This window comes from Gopherus flavomarginatus, chromosome 11, assembly GCF_025201925.1.
Source record: "Gopherus flavomarginatus isolate rGopFla2 chromosome 11, rGopFla2.mat.asm, whole genome shotgun sequence".
Classification (NCBI taxonomy): Eukaryota; Metazoa; Chordata; order Testudines; family Testudinidae; genus Gopherus; species Gopherus flavomarginatus.
In genome coordinates, this window is record NC_066627.1 from 32,424,600 (window position 1) to 32,444,515 (window position 19,916).

General features: G+C 43.0%; 2 protein-coding genes across 7 annotated transcripts in view; both read right to left on the minus strand.

Annotated features, from left to right (window-relative positions):
* DBNDD2 (dysbindin domain containing 2) overlaps positions 1–11,600 on the minus strand; it is a 62,946-nt gene extending 51,346 nt beyond the window's left edge. Inside the window, exon 1 of the mRNA XM_050917483.1 lies at positions 11,558–11,600. Coding sequence (XP_050773440.1) covers positions 11,558–11,570 — 13 coding nt within the window. The 5' untranslated portion in view covers positions 11,571–11,600. The remainder of the gene's footprint in view (positions 1–11,557) is intronic.
* Positions 1–18,234, minus strand: part of SYS1 (SYS1 golgi trafficking protein) — a 64,316-nt gene extending 46,082 nt beyond the window's left edge. Inside the window, exons 1-4 of one of the 6 annotated variants that reach the window (XM_050917497.1) lie at positions 13,368–13,468; positions 12,511–12,749; positions 11,558–11,625; positions 129–488 (exon numbers count right to left, since the gene is read on the minus strand). In XM_050917497.1, the coding sequence (XP_050773454.1) occupies positions 455–488; positions 11,558–11,625; positions 12,511–12,672 (264 nt within the window). In that variant the 5' untranslated portion in view covers positions 12,673–12,749; positions 13,368–13,468 and the 3' untranslated portion in view covers positions 129–454. The other 5 variants (XM_050917495.1, XM_050917496.1, XM_050917494.1 and 2 more) reach the window with 5 other exon arrangements.
* Between the last annotated feature and the right edge of the window lie 1,682 nt (positions 18,235–19,916).

Sequence of the window (19,916 nt, forward strand, 5' to 3'; positions counted from 1 at the left end):
TTGCTTGCACTGTCTCTAAGTAACTTACATGATTAATCATAAACTCAGCACTTGCTTTAACGTGACATTGTCCAGCTGCAAGTGCACTCCCAGCTCCGAGTGATGGTGCAGAGTGCTGGAGGCTGTAGCCTGAGGGTCAAAGGACTGAGGAGAAATTCAGGATTAGTGCTAAACACTAGGTTCTTTTGCACTCTATCTATAGTCACTGGAAGTGAATCTCTTTATTCAGCTGCCTGTTTCTGCCAGACAAATGCTCCACCTTTTTTCAGTGGTGATGGGCGGGAGGAAGCAATTACTGTGGTGTTTTTGAAGTGCAGGGAGAATATACTGAACCTGTTAAAGGCAGGAAGGATTCCTTGTCATGTTGCTAGTAGAATCCTCCCCTTTGGGGATGGTGAAGCCTCCCCTTGCAGAACAATCTCGGACATGTCTGTTTCTTGTGAGATGTACCTGGCTACCTGAGTGATTCTTGTGTTGTGTGTAAATCCCTTTTATAAGGAAACAAGAGGGGAAAACATAATGGGGAAAGGGGGAGAGTTGGGCTAGTGGCAAATTAAAGATTTCTAATAACTCTTTTAAAGCAAAAGTATCCCAGGAGACACCTGTGAGCAGCACTGTGACTGATTGTGTAATTCAAAAATACCAAATGTCTGGTGCATAACCTACACCTGTCAAATTGGAAATAATTTGTCCTGCTTTCTTGGTCTATAGCACAGTCACTCCGTCTCTTCCTGTGCAGCCCAGACAGTTGTTCACGTCACGTCACGGCTTCAACACTGCCATTTAATATATTTGCAATACCAAGAGACTCTTGCAAGTGATTTCAAGATATGTTGCAAAACTCAATTGTATTATTTGGCAGTTGAAAGCAGTGACTTAACTGTGCCCTTTCAATTCCACGGCACTAAGAACTATCTCCTGGGCCCTAGAGGCCCTACCTGGGCATGCAAGGGGGTCTAAGACAATAATCTGCATCGATGCAGGTATGCTCTTTCACACCTATTACAGCACTTCAAAGAGAACAGGAATTTCCAGAATGGATCAGACCCATGATCCATCTAGTGCGGTAACCTATCCCTTGACAGGCTCCAGAGGAAGGTACAAGACATCTGCAGTAGGCAGATGTGGGATAATCTGTGCCCATTGAAGGTCTCATCCTGATCCCTAATAGTTGGAGACTGGTTTAAGACCTAAATATATAATTTTATATCCTTCCCAAAGTGTTTCTTAGCTTTAAGTATAGCAACTTGGGATGCTCTTGTCATAGATATTACTCCAATCTTTTTTTGAATCTTGTGATTTACTTGGTCTCATCAACTTCCTGTGGCAATGAGTTCCACAGTTTAATTATGCGCTGGGTGAAAACATCTTTCCTTTGATCAGTTTTTAATTTTCCATCATTTAATGGTATTAAAGGTCCCCTTGTTTTTGTGTTATGAGACAGGGAGAACAGAAGTTCCTGCTCTACTTTCTCTGTAGCATAAATTGTATATACTTTTATTATGACACTCATGGAGTGAGTGCCCTGTTCAATGGCCATTTTGAATAGAGGGAAGCAGCATCTAGCATCACTGAGGCCTTGGCTACACTCACACGTTACAGCGCTGCAACTGGGGTGTGAAAAAAACACACCTCTGAGCGCTGCAAGATACAGCGCTGTAAAGCGTCAGTGTAATCAGGGCAGCAGCGCTGGGAGCGCGGCTCCCAGCGCTGCATGCTACACCCGTAAGGGATGTGGTTTACATGCAGCGCTGGGAGAGCTCTCTCCCAGCACTGCCGCTCTGACTACACTCACACTTCAAAGTGCTCCTGCAGCACTGCCGGGGCAGCGCTTTGAAATTCCAAAGTAGCCATACCCACAGTATGGATGAGTTGCACAGCTCTGAGGATACCCATTACCACAATAGGGAAGAAACTGTTAGTTATCCCAAACGAAGAGCCTGTGTTTACTGTTAATCTCTCTCACATCCACAGATTGGTTCAAACCAGCATGTATGAATTAGAAACAATAGGTATAAAGGTTCTACCAACGTTTGCAAATCTGGGAATATGCTTTAAAGTGTGAACAATGACTTGAGTGGGCCAGTAAGTGAGGCACTGCTAGCCCTTGGGATTTAGCCAAGTATATTACAGGCACATATGCAAGCTTCTCCTTCAGCAGGGAACATCTTTTGGTCTTTCTGCTGACACTGCAAACACAAGGTCCATTAATGCCACCCTTGACAAGTCAAGTTCCTTCCTGTGTAACTTCTTGCACTCTGCTTGCTACCCTAGTTACTATTTACCACCCTGCTCTCCACAGCACTGCTAAGCAACCCTGTTCTCATTGTCAGCAAGGAGGGAGTCCTCTACAACATTAATGAAGTGGCAGCTCCCAAGAAATCTGAAACAGCTCAGGGGAGGGGCAGCAGGTATTTAAACTCCACTTTCAGATGGGGCATTCAGAGATTTTGCTGATGAGTAAGACATTAATAGCACTCTTTTAAGGGTGGCATATGTATTTCAGAGAGACAAACATCTCTGGCATTGGGCACAATGGTAGCTGGTGGATGAAGCGGTTAACAAAGAGCATTATAGGATTTAGATTTAACTAGTCTCAACTCCATACTCAGCTTGGTTCTACTTTCTGCTCTGATACAAAATGCAGTATATGCTGTGGCTTCATTCCATTCTCTCCTCTCCCCACTATCAGTGTCCCTGCCCATTCCCTACACATTCTCCTGTGGGGGAAAGCTGGAGTAGCTGGACACTGCCAACGGCCAAGGCAGAGGCTGCTTTGTGGCCACACCTATTTAATTCTGCTTTAAAGGAAGCAATAGTATGGTTTAGAGTAGACAATTATCTAATGCCTTAACAGGCTTTCTCTTCTTAGCTGCTTTAACAGATTGGTATCTTCCCCTTTGTTAAACTTTCAAGCTTTTAAACAGTTCTAGAAGATGGAAATATGTCTTAATGATTAGTACTCTCTGCCAAGCCTACTTCCCGCCAAACCTTACAGACCCTGGGTGAAAATATCCAGTTTGCTGACACTACCGCAACTCCCAGAAAGGGAGCAGGTGTTGGAGAAAATCTCCCTGGGAGCAAAACCCCTCAGCTCCAATGTACTAAAGAAAAGGTTCATTAAGAAATAGACCATCTGCCATTGCTCTGGTGTAGAACTGTAAACATTCCAAAGCCAAAGAACTGCTGAGAATTCATCAACTATGTGCAAGTGAAAATTAGGCTTTATGACATGGGAGTGGAGTTCTCAGCGTTTCCAACTCAATTTTTGGTTTAAAAAGACTCTGCCCCCCTTCAACCAAGGACAGGTAGGCACTGAATTTTCCTACAAAAAGGCATCAACATATGGTATAAATTCAAGTCCTCAGAGGCAAAGAATCCAGACCTGTCAACAAACGTATTTCAAATCCCACATTACAGCATTTCATGCCAATGCAGCATGGTCTAGAGTCCAGCAGTTCTCAAACTTCATTGCACTGCAACACCCTTTTGACAACAAAAATTACTACATGATGCACATACACCCCCGGGGAGAGGAAGGCAGAGCCCAAGCCCCACTGCCCCAGGCTGAAGCCCTCGAGTTTTGGCTTCTGGGGCCCAGGCTTCAGCTTTAGTTCTGGGGCCCAGCAAGTCTAACTCTGGCCCTGGTAATCCTATTAAAATGGGGTCCTGACCCACTTTGGAGTCCCAACCCACAATTTGAGAATCGCTGGTCTAGTCCATTGAGAGATAAGCGGTTCTGTTTCCAAATAAGAACAAGAATGGGAAACGTAACAGTAACACTTAGATCAGGTGGTCTCACAAATATGTATCTGTAGCCAGCAGCTCTGTCCTCTTTAATGAGTGGGACTACTACAGCCCTCCATTGCTTCTCCCTTGTATCTAACTCTAATCAAGGAGGCTCTGATATTTTCCTCAAGAATATCCACCCTTAAAAATGTGATTGAGAGCCACTGTGAAGTCACTCCTGGCAGCGTGTTACTGACCCACTGATCAAACCTACAAGACCCTGCAGTTCTTTCTGCATATGGGACTCAGCCTTCCCTCACACTAGTACTGACAGAAAGGAGACATTAAGGTTGAATATCACAAACAGCCTTTCATCTAGAGGCTCACTTGGATGTGGAATATCCCAAATTACCAATATTGCAAAAGTGGAAGGATAGTTTATTCGTCCTAGATCTGAACTAATAGCTATGGTTTCATGAGATTACTGCTGAAGTTGGGACTACATATATGCAGCAGGCTCTTTATAAACTGTATGGGATAATGTACACTGGAAGAAATTGTAACAGATCATTCTGGTTACATGCTTCAGCCCTGAAACCCCTGCAAATGGGATTAGAATTGTTCTGAAGATATGCCAGGTCAGTTGAGCCTACAGTGATGGTGTTTAATAAGGCTACAGCAAAGTTTCCCAAAGTGTGGTCCCTTCAGCAGTTGCTGGTGGTCTTCAGACCAAATGGTCACAGTGCTAGCATTTCTTATTTTCTGCTGCTAAACTGCAATAGGAGATATATTTTTAGCTATTACATATTGTTCTGATATTAGTTTTCCCTGTAAGCAAGCACAGTATTATGATGTCATCACATCTGGAAGGTATAGCAGGGAAATTCATCCTACTGTGAATGAGAAGGCAGGTGGCTGGAAGATAATCTCTCTACATATGTTATCTACACTAAAAAGTTTGACAACCCAAGGCTACAGCATTGTCTGTTCCAATCTGCATCTGGGCACTTACCTTCCTTTCTAGGAGAGGAAACAGTGCCACCTCCTGGAAGAAATGGTAATTCACACCCAGGATTACATAAGAATGGCCACACTGGGTCAGACCAAAGGTCTATCTAGCCCAGTATCCTGTCTGCCAACAGTGGCCAATGCCAGGTGCCTCAGAGGGAGTGAACGCAACAGGCAATGGTCAAGTGATCTCCCTCCTGCCATCCATCTCCACCCTCTGACAAACAGAGGCTAGGGACACCCTTCCTTACCCCTCCTGGCTAATCTATTAATGGACTTAACCTACATGAATTAATCCAGTTCTCTTTTAAACGCTGTTATAGTCCTAGCCTTCATAACCTTCTCAGGCAGAGAGGTCCACAAGTTGACTGTGCGCTGTGTGAAGAACTTCCTTTTATTTGTTTTAAGCCTGCTGCCCGTTAATTTCATGTGGTGGCCCCTAGTTCTTGTATTATGGGAACAAATAAATAACTTTTCCTTATTTACTTTCTCTTCATCACTCATTATTTTATATACCTCTATCATATCCCCCCTTGGTCTCCTCTTTTCCAAGCTGAAAAGTCCAAGCCTCTTTAATCTCTCCTCATATGGGACCTGTTCCAAACCCCTAATCATTTTAGTTGCCCTTCTCTGAACCTTTTCTAATACCAGTTGTTATAAACAGATAGCTAAGGGTTAACATCTCTTTCACCTGGAAATAAGTATCTGAAGCACCTGACCAGAGGACCAATCAGGAAACAGGATTTTTTCAACTCTGGGTGGAGGGTTTTTTGCGTGTGAGTCCTTTGTTCTGAGTCTTCTGCCTGCACTCTCTCGGCTATGAGGGGGTTTCTATTTCCTGCTTTCTAATCTTCTGTTTCCAAGTTGTAAGTACAGAGATCATAAAAACAATAGGGGTTATTGGTTTTTTTCTTTTGTATTTACATGTCTATAGTTGCTGGAGTGCTTTGAATGTATTCTTTTTGAATAAGGCTGTTTATTCAATATTCTTTTAAGCAAATGACCCTGTATTTGTCACCTTAATACAGAGACCCTTTTTATGTATTTTTCTTTCTTTTTATATAAAGCTTTCTTTTAAGACCTGTTGGAGTTTTTCTTTAGTGGGGAACTCCAGGGAATTGAGTCCGCAGCTCACCATGGAATTGGTGGGAGGAAGAAGTCAGGGGGAAATCTGTGTGTGTTAGATTTACTAGCCTGACTTTGCATTCCCTCTGGGTAAAGAGGGAAGTGCTTGTGTTTCCAGGACTGGAAATAGAGAGGGTGGACTCCCTCTGTTTAGATTCATGGAGTTTGCTTCTGTGTATCTCTCCAGGAACACCTGGAGGGGGGAAGGGAAAAGGTTTATTTCCCTTTGTTGTGAGGCTCAAGGGATTTGGGTCTTGGGGTCCCCAGGAAAGGTTTTTGGGGGGACCAGAGTGCCCCAAAACACTCTAATTTTTTTGGGTGGTGGCAGCTTTACCAGGTCCAAGCTGGTAACTAAGCTTGGAGGTTTTCATGCTAACCCCCTCATGCTAAGGTCCAAATCTGGGACTAGGTTATGACAAGTATATCTTTTTTGTGATGAGGAGACCACAGCTGTATGCAGTATTCAAGATGTGGGCATAGCATGGATTTATATAAGGGTAATAAGATACTCTCCATCTTATTTTCTATCCCTTTTTTAATGATTCCTAACATCCTGTTTGCTTTTTTGACCACCGCTGCACACTGTGTGGACGTCTTCACAGAAATATCCACGATGACTAAAGATCTTTTCCCTGATTCATTGTAGCTAAATTAGCCCTCCACATTAAATTTCATTTGCCATTTTGTTGCCCAATCACTTAGTTTTGTGATATCTTTTTGAAGTTCTTCACAGTCTGCTTTGGTCTTAACTATCCTGAGCAGTTTACTATTATCTGCAAACTTTGCCACCTCACTTTTTACCCTTTTCTCCAGATCATTTATGAATAAGTTGAATAGGATTGGTTCTAGGACTGACCCTTGGGGGACACCACGTGTTACCTCTCTTCATTCTGAGAATTTACTATTTATTCCTACCCTTTGTTCCCTGCCTTTTAACCAGTTCTCAACCCTGAAAGGACCTTCCCTCTTATCCCATGACAACTTAATTTATGTAAGAGCCTTTGGTGAAGGACCCTGTCAAAGGCTTTCTGGAAATCTAAGTACACTATGTCCACTGGATCCCCTTTTTCCACATGTTTGTTGACCCCTTCAAAGAACTCTAATAGATTAATAGGACACTATTTCCCTTTACAGAAACCATGTTGACTTTTGCCCAACAATTTACATTCTTCTATATGTCTGAATTTTATTCTTTACTATTGTTTCAACTAATTTGCCCGGTACTGACGTTAGACTTACTGGTTTTAATTGGTTGTTCAGCAGGCTTCCTGCTTCTGATGTACTTAAACATTTTGTTATTACCTTTTGAGTTTTTGGCTAGCCTTGGCTAGACTGAACATGCGTAAAGGAAAAGATGCATCCCTAAACAGACCTGGAAGGAGTAGAATTTTGGCCTAGGTAAAACAGAACAAGGGGGATTAAGGCTGGTTGGCTACCGCAGTGTTGCACTGTAAACAGCAGGAAAAGGCCTTCTAAAGAGCTCTTTGCTCTATTTAGGAAAAAACTGCCTAAACTAGGCCCTAGGGAAAGACTGCTGTGCCACAATTGTTTTGCATATTCCCTTCCTCCTTTCTTTCCTAGGGTCATTTAATGGAAACAGATTCTTGGTTTCCTAAATCAGAATGGAGTTATTTGGAAAGGCTTGTGATGCCAACAGAAAAAGATTCTGACTTTACTGGAGCAGGAGGGAGCAACTGAACTCTGATGGAACTAGGACCCTGTCATTGTACAAATGCTTCCCCTCCTTATACCCCCAAAGTAGTGAGGAGAAAAATACAGATTCGCAGAATTGTGCTTAAACTGAAACAGTTTGAGTGCTGTCTGGAGAACACAATCAAAGATCCAATAGGATAGGCTCAAGTCTCACAATGTCCCCACTCACAAAGGACAGATGAAAATCAAAAGACAGCAGCCCTCAGAATGCCATTGTTATCTGCTCATGAAAACAGCAGCATTCTGTCACTGATAGTACAAAGAGATTCTCTCTCCTCCGTAATACCTCAGGTGAGTTTCAAACAAATATTTTACCCCGGATTAAAACACTATATACGAACATATGAGATGAACAGTTGCAATTTAGCTTTGAAATTAACACAACAAAATAATCAGACCCACTTGAGAGGGAGTTTATCAAATTCTGTGTCAAATCATGCCACCAATTCCAATTCTTTACAAACTGCACATTAATTTAGCAAATATAATTTATTCAAACTAATAACGTTCACTAATATTAATGTACAAAGGAAAGAGATTGGCAGCAGCAAGCCACACAAGAAAAAAGGAATTTCAATGTTAAAATCCTAGTTTGCCCCCAATTTAGAATGGCACACAGACAGCACAGACTTAACATCCCTTAGAGGAAACTACACAACTAGAGGTAAGTCTGACCATTTTGGATGCAGGACCCTAGGAAACCATTTGGCCTACTCCCTTCATTGGGAATACTGGAGTCAGTGGCTTATGAGAAAGGATGTTCTATTTAAATTGCCTATCAGTCAAAGGCACCATCTCGTTAACAGCGTAAGAGACAAACAACAGTACTGCAGCAAAAAACACCTACCAATTTTGGAAAACAAACAGTCTTTGGTGGCAGCCTTCAGGCAGGAGTAAGTATTGGAATTTGATGATTGGTAGGAAGACGTAGGTTACTAGAGTGGGAATGATGAAATGGTACTTGTAACAGACAGCCGAAAGCTCCCCTCAACCAACTCAACCTACAGTTTAATGTTTGGTGAACGTTATGGCCAACCCTCCATGCAAGCTGAGAATAAGCTGGTTGATTTTCACTGGCTCTTGGATTTCTGGCTTGTGGTGTTTAACATTCATAGTGGAAAGTTTTACAAACCCTAGGAAGTGACCACTGGTGTTCCTTTCTGGCCAGACCTTACTCCATTGCCGTGATGTGGATATTCATTACATAGCTCAAAGTGCTCAGCTCACCAGGAGAATTGTAACACATTGAAGGCAACTTAATACCATTTTTCCTATTTTGTTAAAAAAAAAAAAAAAAAAAAAAAAAAGTGTCTTCAATCCAGCAACATCTGTTGCCTTACATCTGCTCTAGGAACTAAACACAGGAACAATAACGAAGCCTATATGAGCGTACAGGCCTTATAGGTTCACAACTGGTGACTGAGACAAACAATTCTTTTTAATCCTAGATCAGTTTAGCTCCTTGATTTTAAAACAAAAACCAACTAAAGGAAAAAGATGTAACAAGCAGCTCCTAGTCCATCATTGTGCGTTTCTCCCCGAAGGTTTGATCATCCCAGCTCCAACATGCGCTCCAAAGACCTCGCACATGGGTTAAATTCCAGTTGCTTCTCATGTTCTAGGTTTTGTTGCCTGATTTTTCCCTGGTCCATATCACTCGAATGAATAGTGAAAGCACTCACATAGAATAGTCATATTAAATACCTTGTGTTATTAGAATAAAACTTCTGCTTTGTTCACTGTCTTAATGGCAACAGCAGAGATCTTCACACTCATGCAGCCACCAAGATCTAAAAAAGTCCAGACAGACCCGCTGTGCTTCTTTACTGAAGTTTTCTGGCACTGTCTTGTGTCACTGCCGAGGTGTTGGAAACGTTGGCCTGATGCAGTGCATCCCCAGAACAAGTTTATACGCTGGACTTGGGGACTGAATTCAATGGGATTTCTTTGAGTTCTGTTCTCATACAGAGATACTCCCCAATCACAGCCATGAGTGCCGTGCACACAACATGCACTAGCCACCACGTCAGAGCTGTGGGAAAGTGTGCATTATAAATCCAGCAACCCAGCAGATGGAAAAAATGAACTGTGACTGTGAAATCCAAACACTGCTTTCCTCGCCGGATAAAGTACAACAAGCCCAAAGCACTGCAAGAAGAAAGGAGAGACAGATGTAACTGGAACTATATGTAAACTGCAGTGGCCTGAGAGGGAGGGATCTAGCAGCAGCCATCAGGAATTATCTGTACTGATTATTTACCCATTAAAAATAAACCTTAACTGTTCTGTAGTCAGGACTATTCTGACCTTGCCCAATGTTCCTGCAGTAAAACTTAAGCAACTTGTAGCATTTTAATTATGTGAAGGCAGAGGAATAAGCTTTTAGTTTAAAAATTCCTGGCTGGCTTTCTGCCTTCTCTCTGCAATCTTTGGCCATTGGCTGAGACTAAATACTTTGCACCTTTTTAGCATTTTATAAATAAACGATCATTTACAAATATTAATTAATTTCCACAAAAATCCCTCAGGTGCAGATTTTATCCCCAGCTAAAAGATGGGGAAACTGAGGAAGTGAGGCTAAATGATTTCTTAAGGGTTCAGAAGAATCAGCATCACAGTTAAGACTAGAACTCAGGAGTTCCTCATTCCCAGTCCTGTGCTTAGACCTCCTAATTGCCAACTGTCCCATTCAGGAGTCATTACTGATAAATGGAGGGAATTCTCAGATTTCAGCCAACAAGAACAAGATACGTTTGTTCTGCAACAACATAGTTCAAGTGACCTTAGTGCACACATCCGCACCTAAAACAGAAGAAGGATCAAGGAGACACTCGAATCACCAGGCCCAAATGACCGCCTGGCTGGCGCCTCCTGGGGCAAGATCCTTGCTACTATGGGCTAGTTCTAGCACACAAGACATAATCAGACACAGACCAGCTGTCTGCTTGGACAGCTTGGCAAAGGGGCAGGGAATAGGAATAGCTTTCGAGAGCAGGACCAATGCAGAGGGATAGGAAAGTTGTGCTGAAGAAAGACGGCAATTGTTCCAGGGAGATGGAAAACTCTTCACAGAATGACGTGCCTGGGACTGACATATGAAGAAAGAGAGGTTGGATGGCAAGGAAGGCTATGGAGAAGATGACTGTCCTAAGGGGACACTTTGCCCTAGAAGAGCATTTTAGTAAATTGGGATGTAGGGAATTTGGGATACAATATGTGCATAAATGTGTGATCTGTTTTTTACAGTTTTCGTCTATAGCCCATCCTTCTATTTCACAACCTATTGTTTGTAGCTTTCACTTGTTGCATCATGTCTACCATTAGCCTGAAAGCTCTTCAAGCCAGGAACTTGTGGCTCTGTAATCTTTGTAAGTGTGGGATACCTAGCACGCTGCAAGTGCTATGAACAAATAAATAATAAAAATAGGCTCTCTCACTGGGACAAATTTAACTTACAAAGCCTCAGGCTCACACTGGACATGCAACAGAGGCACTCACATCATTTCCCTTCACACTGCAATAAACACAATTTCCCACAGAGTCTGCAAGGTTCACCAGACTCAGACATAATATTTTGGGCACAGTAAAAGGCTTCGGCTATTTCTGAACCCAGTCCACATTCCTATCATCAGCACAGCACGAGCCTCATCAAGAGTAGGGTAAAAAGCTGTATTGTTAGCATGTTAGCTAATGTGTACTAATATATTTGAAAAGTCTAGCATAGACAGTGCAGCAGGGTAGACTTTAACATGTGCTAAACTGGTTGAGTTACAGCCTAGGTTCCCCGCTGTGTTAAAGGTAGTATGTCTTGTATACAGTCAGTAGCCTTTTACAAGGTGTTAGCTAGCACATGCTAAGATCACAGGTTTAAATTCTAATTTAAAGGCAACGATGGCTAATCCCAGAGAGAAGATGTCCAATCCCAGTATGGATAAACAGAAGCTCAAAAATCTCACATCTGATCACTGGAGAGCTGACTTACCAGGTGAGTGCATTGAGGATGAAAGCAATCATGGAAAGTCTTCCAGGTGGGGTAGAGAATCCCAAGATCTATATAGGGTTATAAAGAAGAAAGACACTGAAATAAATTAGAAATTGCTTCAGCTAGGACTCTACTCAACTCAGGCTCTTCCCAGTGGCCCAGTTCCATTCTATTTGCTCCTACAAAGCTGACAAACTAATATTACTAGATTTTAGAAAAACAATAACAAAAAAGCCAAAAATAGCAGCAACAAAAATGTTTGCTTTTCCTAAATTGTGGGTTTGTATTTACAAGTCAACCCTACTTGGGGCATCTGGGAATTTTAGGGCTTGTGTGTCAGAACACACAAGGGAGAAATTCACCCTGGATGGAACTGCACTGACTTCAGTAAACTTACTCCAGGGCTGAGTTTGGCCCTGTAGGTCTAAAGAGAGTCTGGAGAACAAAAAAGATAAGATTAGATCCCAGCTTCTGCAACACAGCTCTCTTCGGGTTTCAGAGCAGGGATCTCTCTTATGAGAATTCCCATGATTGTTGCATGTGGTAACTAAACGTAGAATCTCAGTTGCACTCTGAGATACTGACTCTTCTGGAGCACTCAGAGCACGGAAGGTTTGAGTTGTGGCAGAACTGTCATTGTGCGCACTGCAAACAAAAATGCTGCATGGATTGCAGTGGTTCTCTTTCTAGCAATGGTACTGCCAGAAGATTAGGTCTGAAGCCACAATCAATAACTAAATATTTTCGTGTATGAATTTTTTGTTAGACTGAACCCAGATCTCCTCTGTGGAATCACCCTAATTCTGTGCTCAGTTGTGCTGGAGACTCAAGATCCAATGTGGTCTGAAGTCTCCGCATTTCTGAGTGTGCCAGTGACCATGTTAGACTGCAGTGTTTTATTCTCTGAATTTGAGAGACCTTCTCTATGCTCTAGCTAAGGAAAAGCATCTTACCTCATAATTGAAAATCTGGTCAAGAGAAGGGCTATTCTGCACCAGGCTGTCAACCAGAGCTAGCCAGAGCCCCAAGGAGCTGTAATAGACTGCCTGCATGAGGACAATCTGCGTCAGAATGAGGACAGGGTCCCAGACATAGCTACGGAACTGTCCTGCCATTCCCAAGGCAGCTCTCACACAACCAGGGGAAAGATGTGTCTGCCCTGAAAGGAGACACTGGGCGATTTCCTCAGCACCTGGAAAAGAAGGGCAGGGGTAATGCCAACAACAGCGTCCAGCTCACCTCCTAGGCCCTGTCAAATGGTCACCCATCTTAGCCCAGCCCCAAGGGGTCTTCACTATTACATGGAGTCAGCCCGTCTCCCACCAGCTGTTCACAAACCCCTCCTCCTCCAACCTCCACAACCCACCTGGAGCATCTCCTCCCCTCCCTCAGCTCACTAAATCTTCCTCCTGCACCCCCCCCACGAGCATCTCCTCCGCTCCCCTCCCCCCTACATCTCCCTCAGCTCCCGAACCCTCGCTCTCGCCCTCCTCCCCCCAGCATCTCCTTCCCTCCCTCGGCTCCCGAACTCCTCCTCCTCCTCCTCCCCCCCCCAGCATCTCTTCCCCTCCCCCAGCACCTCCCGAACCCCGCCCCCCCCCAGAGCGTCTCTTCCCCTCCCCCAGCACCTCCCGAACCCCGCCCCCCCAGAGCGTCTCTTCCCCTCCCCCAAGCATCTCACTCAGCTCACGACCCCCCCACCCCAATCTCCCACCGCACTCACGAGCCGCAGCCGTCAGCTTCCGATTCCCGACCCAACCCCACCCGGACAAAGTCCCCCGCCTCCGCCCCGCGCGGCGCTCTGGCTCACCCGGGACGAGACAGTAACGGCCACCTCACAGCCAGGCCCGCCGCGACTTAACAGCGCGGACCACAGAGCCCGCAACGCTCGCCTAGAGCGGCACCAACATCTCAGCCAGTTACCATAGAAATGGCGCCAGATGCCTAGAGCAGCATCACCGGGACCGGATTTCCGGAAATACCACGGAGACGACACTCGGGCCTAGAGAGGCCTCTCCGACCAGGCACCCTCTGCGCATGGGCAGCAACGTACAGCGCTCGGCGCCCTTTCAAAGGGTCAGGAGACCGGTGACTTCTGACCTCGTCAGGGCTGTGCACAAAATGAGGCGTGTCCTTGTGAACTCTGACTCCAGTGCGGCTTCGCTGGACACGGTGGTGTGACCTCTGACCCCGGCTGCCTGTCAGGTCTGGGCTCGCTTTGACACTCTGCAGGAGAATGATGCTCTTCTGACCTCACCTGCCTAGCCCAGGTGCTGCTAACATGAGAGACAAGGGTGTCATAGTGATGCCCTGACCTTTGACCCTCTGAAGGTGCCACAGGATCAGAATGTGGTACCGAGGGGTAGAATCAATGGGGAAAGACCTCACTGCTAACATGATTAGGGTCAAATCAATGATGATCTACAAGTTAGCAGCCTTGGTAAACCAACGGGTTCATAGATGGGCCCACTGTGATGGAGTGATTGTCAGTGATGGAGAATCCACCACAATGCTTGGTAAATTGTCCCACTGGTTAATTACTCTCATTGATAAAAAATTATCTTTATGCTCAGTCTTATTTTGTCTAGCTTCAACTTCTAGCCATTACAACTTGTTGTACCTTTTCCTGCCAGACTGAAGAACCCATTATTAAATATTTGTTCCCCATGTAGGTACTTACAGACTGTGATCAAATCACCCCTTGACCATCTCTGTTAAATTAACTAGATTGAGCTCCTTGAGTCTATCACTATTGGGCACATTTTCTAATCCTTTAATTATTCTTGAGGCTTTTTTCTGAACCCTCTCCAGTTTATCAACATCCTTCTTGAACTGTGGGCACCAGAACTGGACCCAGTATAGCAGCAGTGGTAGTCCAGTGCCAAATGCAGAGGTAAAATAACCTCTCTATGCCTACTTAAGAGTCCCCTTTTTATGCAATCAAGGATCGCATTAATCCTTTTGACTACAGGGAGCTCATGTTCAGTTGATTATCCATCACAATTCCCAAATCTTTTTTCAGAATCACTGCTTCCCAAGATAGAATCTTCCATCCTCTAAGTGTCAAGTATCAGAGGGTAGCCGTGTTAGTCTGGATCTGTAAAAGCAGCAAAGAATCCTGTGGCACCTTATAGACTAACAGACGTTTTGGAGCATGAGCTTTCGTGGGTGAATACCCACTTCCTCAGATGTATATATTTACATTTAATATGGATAAATGTATATATTTACATTAATCCATATTAAGACACATATTTTCTGTTTGTGGCAAGTGATCCAGATTGCTCTGTATCAGCAACCTGTCCTCTTCGTTATTTACCACTCCCCCAATTTTTGTGTCATCTGCCAACTTTTTCAGAGATGGTTTTATGTTTTGTTCTAGGTCAGTGATAAAAATGTTAAATAGCACATAGCCACAAACTGATCCCTGCGGGACCATACTAGAAACACAGCTACTTGATGATTCCCCATTTACAATTACATTTTGAAACCTATCATTTAGCCAGTTTTGAATCCATTTAATGTGTGCAATATTAATTTTGTATCATTATATTTTTTAATCAAAAGGTGGTACAGTACCAAGTCAGGATGATAATGGACAGCAAGTTAGATATAAATACAAGTTAAAAAGGCCAGTCCAGTTTTTGTGTGCAGTTTTTGTATGCATTCACAGAGGCATTCTGTGACAAGGCAATGTGGACAAGGCAGCCCCTCTCCTCACTGATGGAATACTAGACCTGGACTGTTGATTCAGTTCTGGTCACCTTGTAACCAGAGATATAGACAAACTGGAGGTCATTTGAAGAACCGTAACCAAAATGATCAGAGAGTTGGAGGGCTAACGAGAGGCAGATGGGACATGGTGACAAAATAACTGTCTGCAAGATCTGAGGGGAAAAACAATGAGGGAGAGAAACTGTTCCATGTGTTACTCTGGATTATAACTAAGATTAATAACATGGAATTAAGAAAGGGAAAATTGAGGCTGAATTTCAGGGAAATCTTCTGTCAATGAGATGTATCAGACCGTGGAACAGTTTCCCAAGGAAATGCGGGAATTTTCCTCACTTTAGATGTTTTAAACAATTCTGTTTTCCAGAAATGTTTGCTTATAACTTGGGGCTGAATTTCTGACCAGAGAGCTATGGAGCCATTTGTCTTGGTGCACTACTGCCGTGTAGTCACTAGGTGGTAGTTATCTTTTGTTATGTATTTGCCAGTTTGGTTTTAGTAAAGCAGGTTTTCCTTAAAGGTGACTGGCAAATACTGTGCATGTGTACATATATACCTATATCACGTAATGATTTAGATATCTTGAGGGACTACAGATGTAGAATTCCATGCTGATCTGAATGGCCCAATATAACCAAACTGAGGAGGGGTACTGCACACATTTTAATGTCAAATCTTGATTTTGTGCTGGATTTGTGATCTACAATACTCAGAGCTGTCTTGGATGACATAGTATTCCATCATGCTCTGTACTGATGCCATCCCCTCCACCAGTTAATCGTGTTGAGCCAATCCATGTGAGAAGGTAAATGCTATATTCTGGTTTAGAATATTGTTCCCATTATCGTTAAGATCCTAGTCTAACCCTCTCCATTCTGGGGTTTGATTCTTGAAGCTTTTTTTGATCATCTTCCACATTCCAAAAATTCATTTGGACACTGTGATCAGACGTGGGTAGTCGCTGCCCTCGATATGATGATTGAGGGGACCTGGCAGCTTCCTCCCATACCCTCGCTATCCTCAATGTTTGGGTAAATATGACCTTTAAGAATTTATATTGGATTTACTGTGAAATGTTAAATGGAGATATATAGCAGTTACTTGAAGCTTCCTGGCTTTTCATTATTATTATTTATTGCTAGTAGTGCCCAAGAAGTGGGCAGTACCAGTATATACTACAAATAGGAACTTTCTACACAGAAATAAGTCACAATTCCTGCTCAAGTACCTTTCACTCTAAAGTATGACAAAAGAACAGACAGGGGTGCAACATATACATAGGTCTAGTTACTGCTTGACTGCACTTTGGACTAGATAGTATTTGTCCATTAGATTCCCCATGGGCATTGCAGCAGAAATGGGTCTTCAACAAGGACTTAAATACAAGGAGCCTCATGAGAGAGAGTGTACCAAGCAGTATGGAATACTGGATTTTCCTAGGGAAGGTTACTGCACATGTTGATTTACTCTAGATGGGAAATTCTCCAGTTAAGTTAGAATTTGTTTTTCTCTAGTCAGGTGAGTGACCTAGTTTTTACCATGGTTTTTGATTTGTCCTCTTCCTGAATAGTGTGATATTTATTTAAATAATGTATTGAGCTGTCAGGCCAAAAGGAAACCTGGATGCTTTATGTACAAATAATTCAATAGTTCAATTATCCTCTCTGTCACTATTTGTTCATTTCCTGTGGACCATGAGTAGTTAGTTCATTAGCTAATGCCCAACACTGAGATGATGGAGATACTTCAGGTTCTCTGTGGGACAAGGGAGGGGAAGAATCCCCCGTTTTTGCGGGATGTAGGAGGTAACACAGGAATTGTAGGTCCATGTGAGATGGAGGAGGATGAAGAATAGCCAGGTCTTTGTGGTGTGAGAAGGTCCTGGAGAGCAGGGGGAATGTTCCTGGCAATAAGAAGTTAAGTTTCATTCTCTCTGGCAGATTCTCCCATGACGCTTGGTTTTTCCCAGTGACCCAGCTGGGAAGTTCCTTGTGTAGTTTTGATGCTTGCCTTTCCTTCCCCATTCTGGGTGACGTCACTGCAATGATGCAAGCTCAGCTCTTGACAAGTTGCTGCCCTCTGAAGCCAGCTGCTTCCTTCCTCCCTCAAAAGGGCTTGTGCAAGGAAGAAGCAGCTCTTTATGGCTGCACCATTTTCAAAAACTTGGCTAAGTGCCCTCCATATAGCTTGATTCTGATGTAATTTCTAGACCTTACAAAATGAGTGTGGGAAAGTCCCAGATCCTGGCATGGAGGCCCACATAGTTTCTCTGCTGCCTGCATATCACAGAGAATTGCAAGCCAAAGCACTGCCTCTTCTAGTACTTTGTACATATTAGTTTCCAGTTTTTAGCTCTGCTGCGAGTGGGAACCGAAAGCCATCGGCTAGACTTTAACTTCCACTTCTTAGTTTTGTTTTCAGTTTTTACAGACTGACTTTCCCTTTGTTTATGCAGTTTTTACGTACAAAATGAAGCACTCAAATACTATGGTAGTGACTTTAGAAATGCTTGTATAATAATAATCTCCCATCAATCCACTATAGAAACCCAGCTAGAACTCTTAGCAACCAGCACTCTGACTCAGCTTGTGATCATCGAAACCATGTGATTCTGACATTTCTGAGAATTACAGAATTTGAATACCTGATAAATCACAAGATTTCCACTTACACGGCTACTGGACAATGGTTGAAGGAGCCAACCAAGCAGCAGTCACCTCAGAAGCAGAAGAGCACAGACTTCAGACGGTTGCTCATTCCCATTCTGTGTTGAGAGAAGATAACAGTGAGTTATCCTTCTCACATACTTGGAGAAAATGTCAAGGAACAGATGGGGAAATGTGCACCTAGTCTGCCCTCAGGATTTTAAAGAAGGATGAGGTGGACAAGCCCACAGAGAAGACTAATGTGAGCTTCAAAAGCAGAAATTGGGGGGTAATTAACAATACATTTTAAATACTCTTTCTTTCTCTTAGCCCCAGCTAAAGGAGGAGGCAGCTTTCAGGGAATGTGGGTTGGGGGATGAGGCCACATAGAAACACTATCACTTTCCGATGGGAGACAATTATTTTCACCCTTTTAATAGAAAAGCTATTTTCTCCTGAATCAAAATCCTTTATTTTCCTAAACAGCAGCGAGTTTTATGGTTATACCCTGGGTCATAAAGAGCAGCAAATGTGAGAAGAAGTGGCAATGTGCCCAGGACACATAAGATGCCCTGAGAATGGGTTTCAGTGGAGATTATCCAGGGTCACCGGCACTCCTCAGAGTCATTTCTCTATCACTGGTGTGGACTAAGAATTTCCTAGTTAGCTAGTGATTCTTTTTATAAGAAATGGCTACATGAGATAATATTGTTTCCCTAGTAATGGCTCAGTATCTAATACTCTGACCTATTAGCCTACACATACACTAGCCATGTTTTACCACGTGATGGAAGCCTCACTAGCTGAACTGGTCACTGCTGAGACTCACCACCCCCTGGACAAGCAGCTCGTAATAGACCACTAAGGTGGTCTTGGCAGGGAGAAAGTAAAGGGTAGACTTTCAAAAAGCTCAGTATCCACAACAGAGGCCAGATTTTGTGAAATGCTCAGCTCCCATTTAGGCACCAAAGCAAGAGGTCAGATTTTCAAAAGAGCTCAGCATGCTGAATGCATGTTAGGTGTGAGGTTTTTTGAAAATACTCAGTAATAGGTTCTGACTACTTCAAAATCCAGGCCTGTGCTGTTTTAAAAATCTGACCATAGAAACTGTGCTTAGCAAGTCTTGGCTGGAAGTTGTCTTTCCCTGGCCAGTCCAGTAGGAACTATGATGGATTTGACTAGAAGTTAGTCTTTGTTGGCTTTCTGCATGGCCTCCTGAATATAACAAAGTCTGTGCTTTATATATGACAAAAGAAAAATGTGGATTTAGAACTAAAATTGATCTGGAATCATAGTTCCACAGATTCAGTTATAAGTGAATTAACTTCGAGGTTTGTTTGTTGTTTTTTTTTTAACTCAGTTATGCTTTGATTTTAAGATTTAATGAACAGTTAATTATCATTAAGCAATGGGACTGGAACAGCAGAGACTGAGCCATGTTGACTTTTGTGCAGTTTCTTTGAAAGCTGTAATGTTACATTGTACAAGCGCTGACATATAAACTAAAAATGTCATAATTCACAAGTTTGATCAAGTCACAACATTGAGATGTGACTTTTTATGCCACTTGATGGTAGTAGATTTCTGCAGTAAAAATGTCAGTTACTCATTCTCTCTGCCCATTTTATCCTGTCACTCTCATTGTCATGTACATAAGATTTCTCCTGCACTGTTTTAGTGAGAGTAAAATATAAACATTTTGAAAGGGGACATTAGAAGTGCAAAATGAACCAAGCAATTCTGTGTCATGAATTCACACCACAATATTAAGAATTTTAGGGCTGTATTTCCTACCATATAATTTCTTTTTGTGACAGTAGAGAGAAAACTTACATCTCCAAAAGAGTAGAGAGAATCTACAAAATGTGATCAGGAAGTCTGTCATTACTGGATTTATGCAAATTTACTCTAAAGGTTGGAAACCACATTAGAGGCAAGTCTCATTTCCCACTATATTTCTGACTGAGCCTGAGCCAAGATTT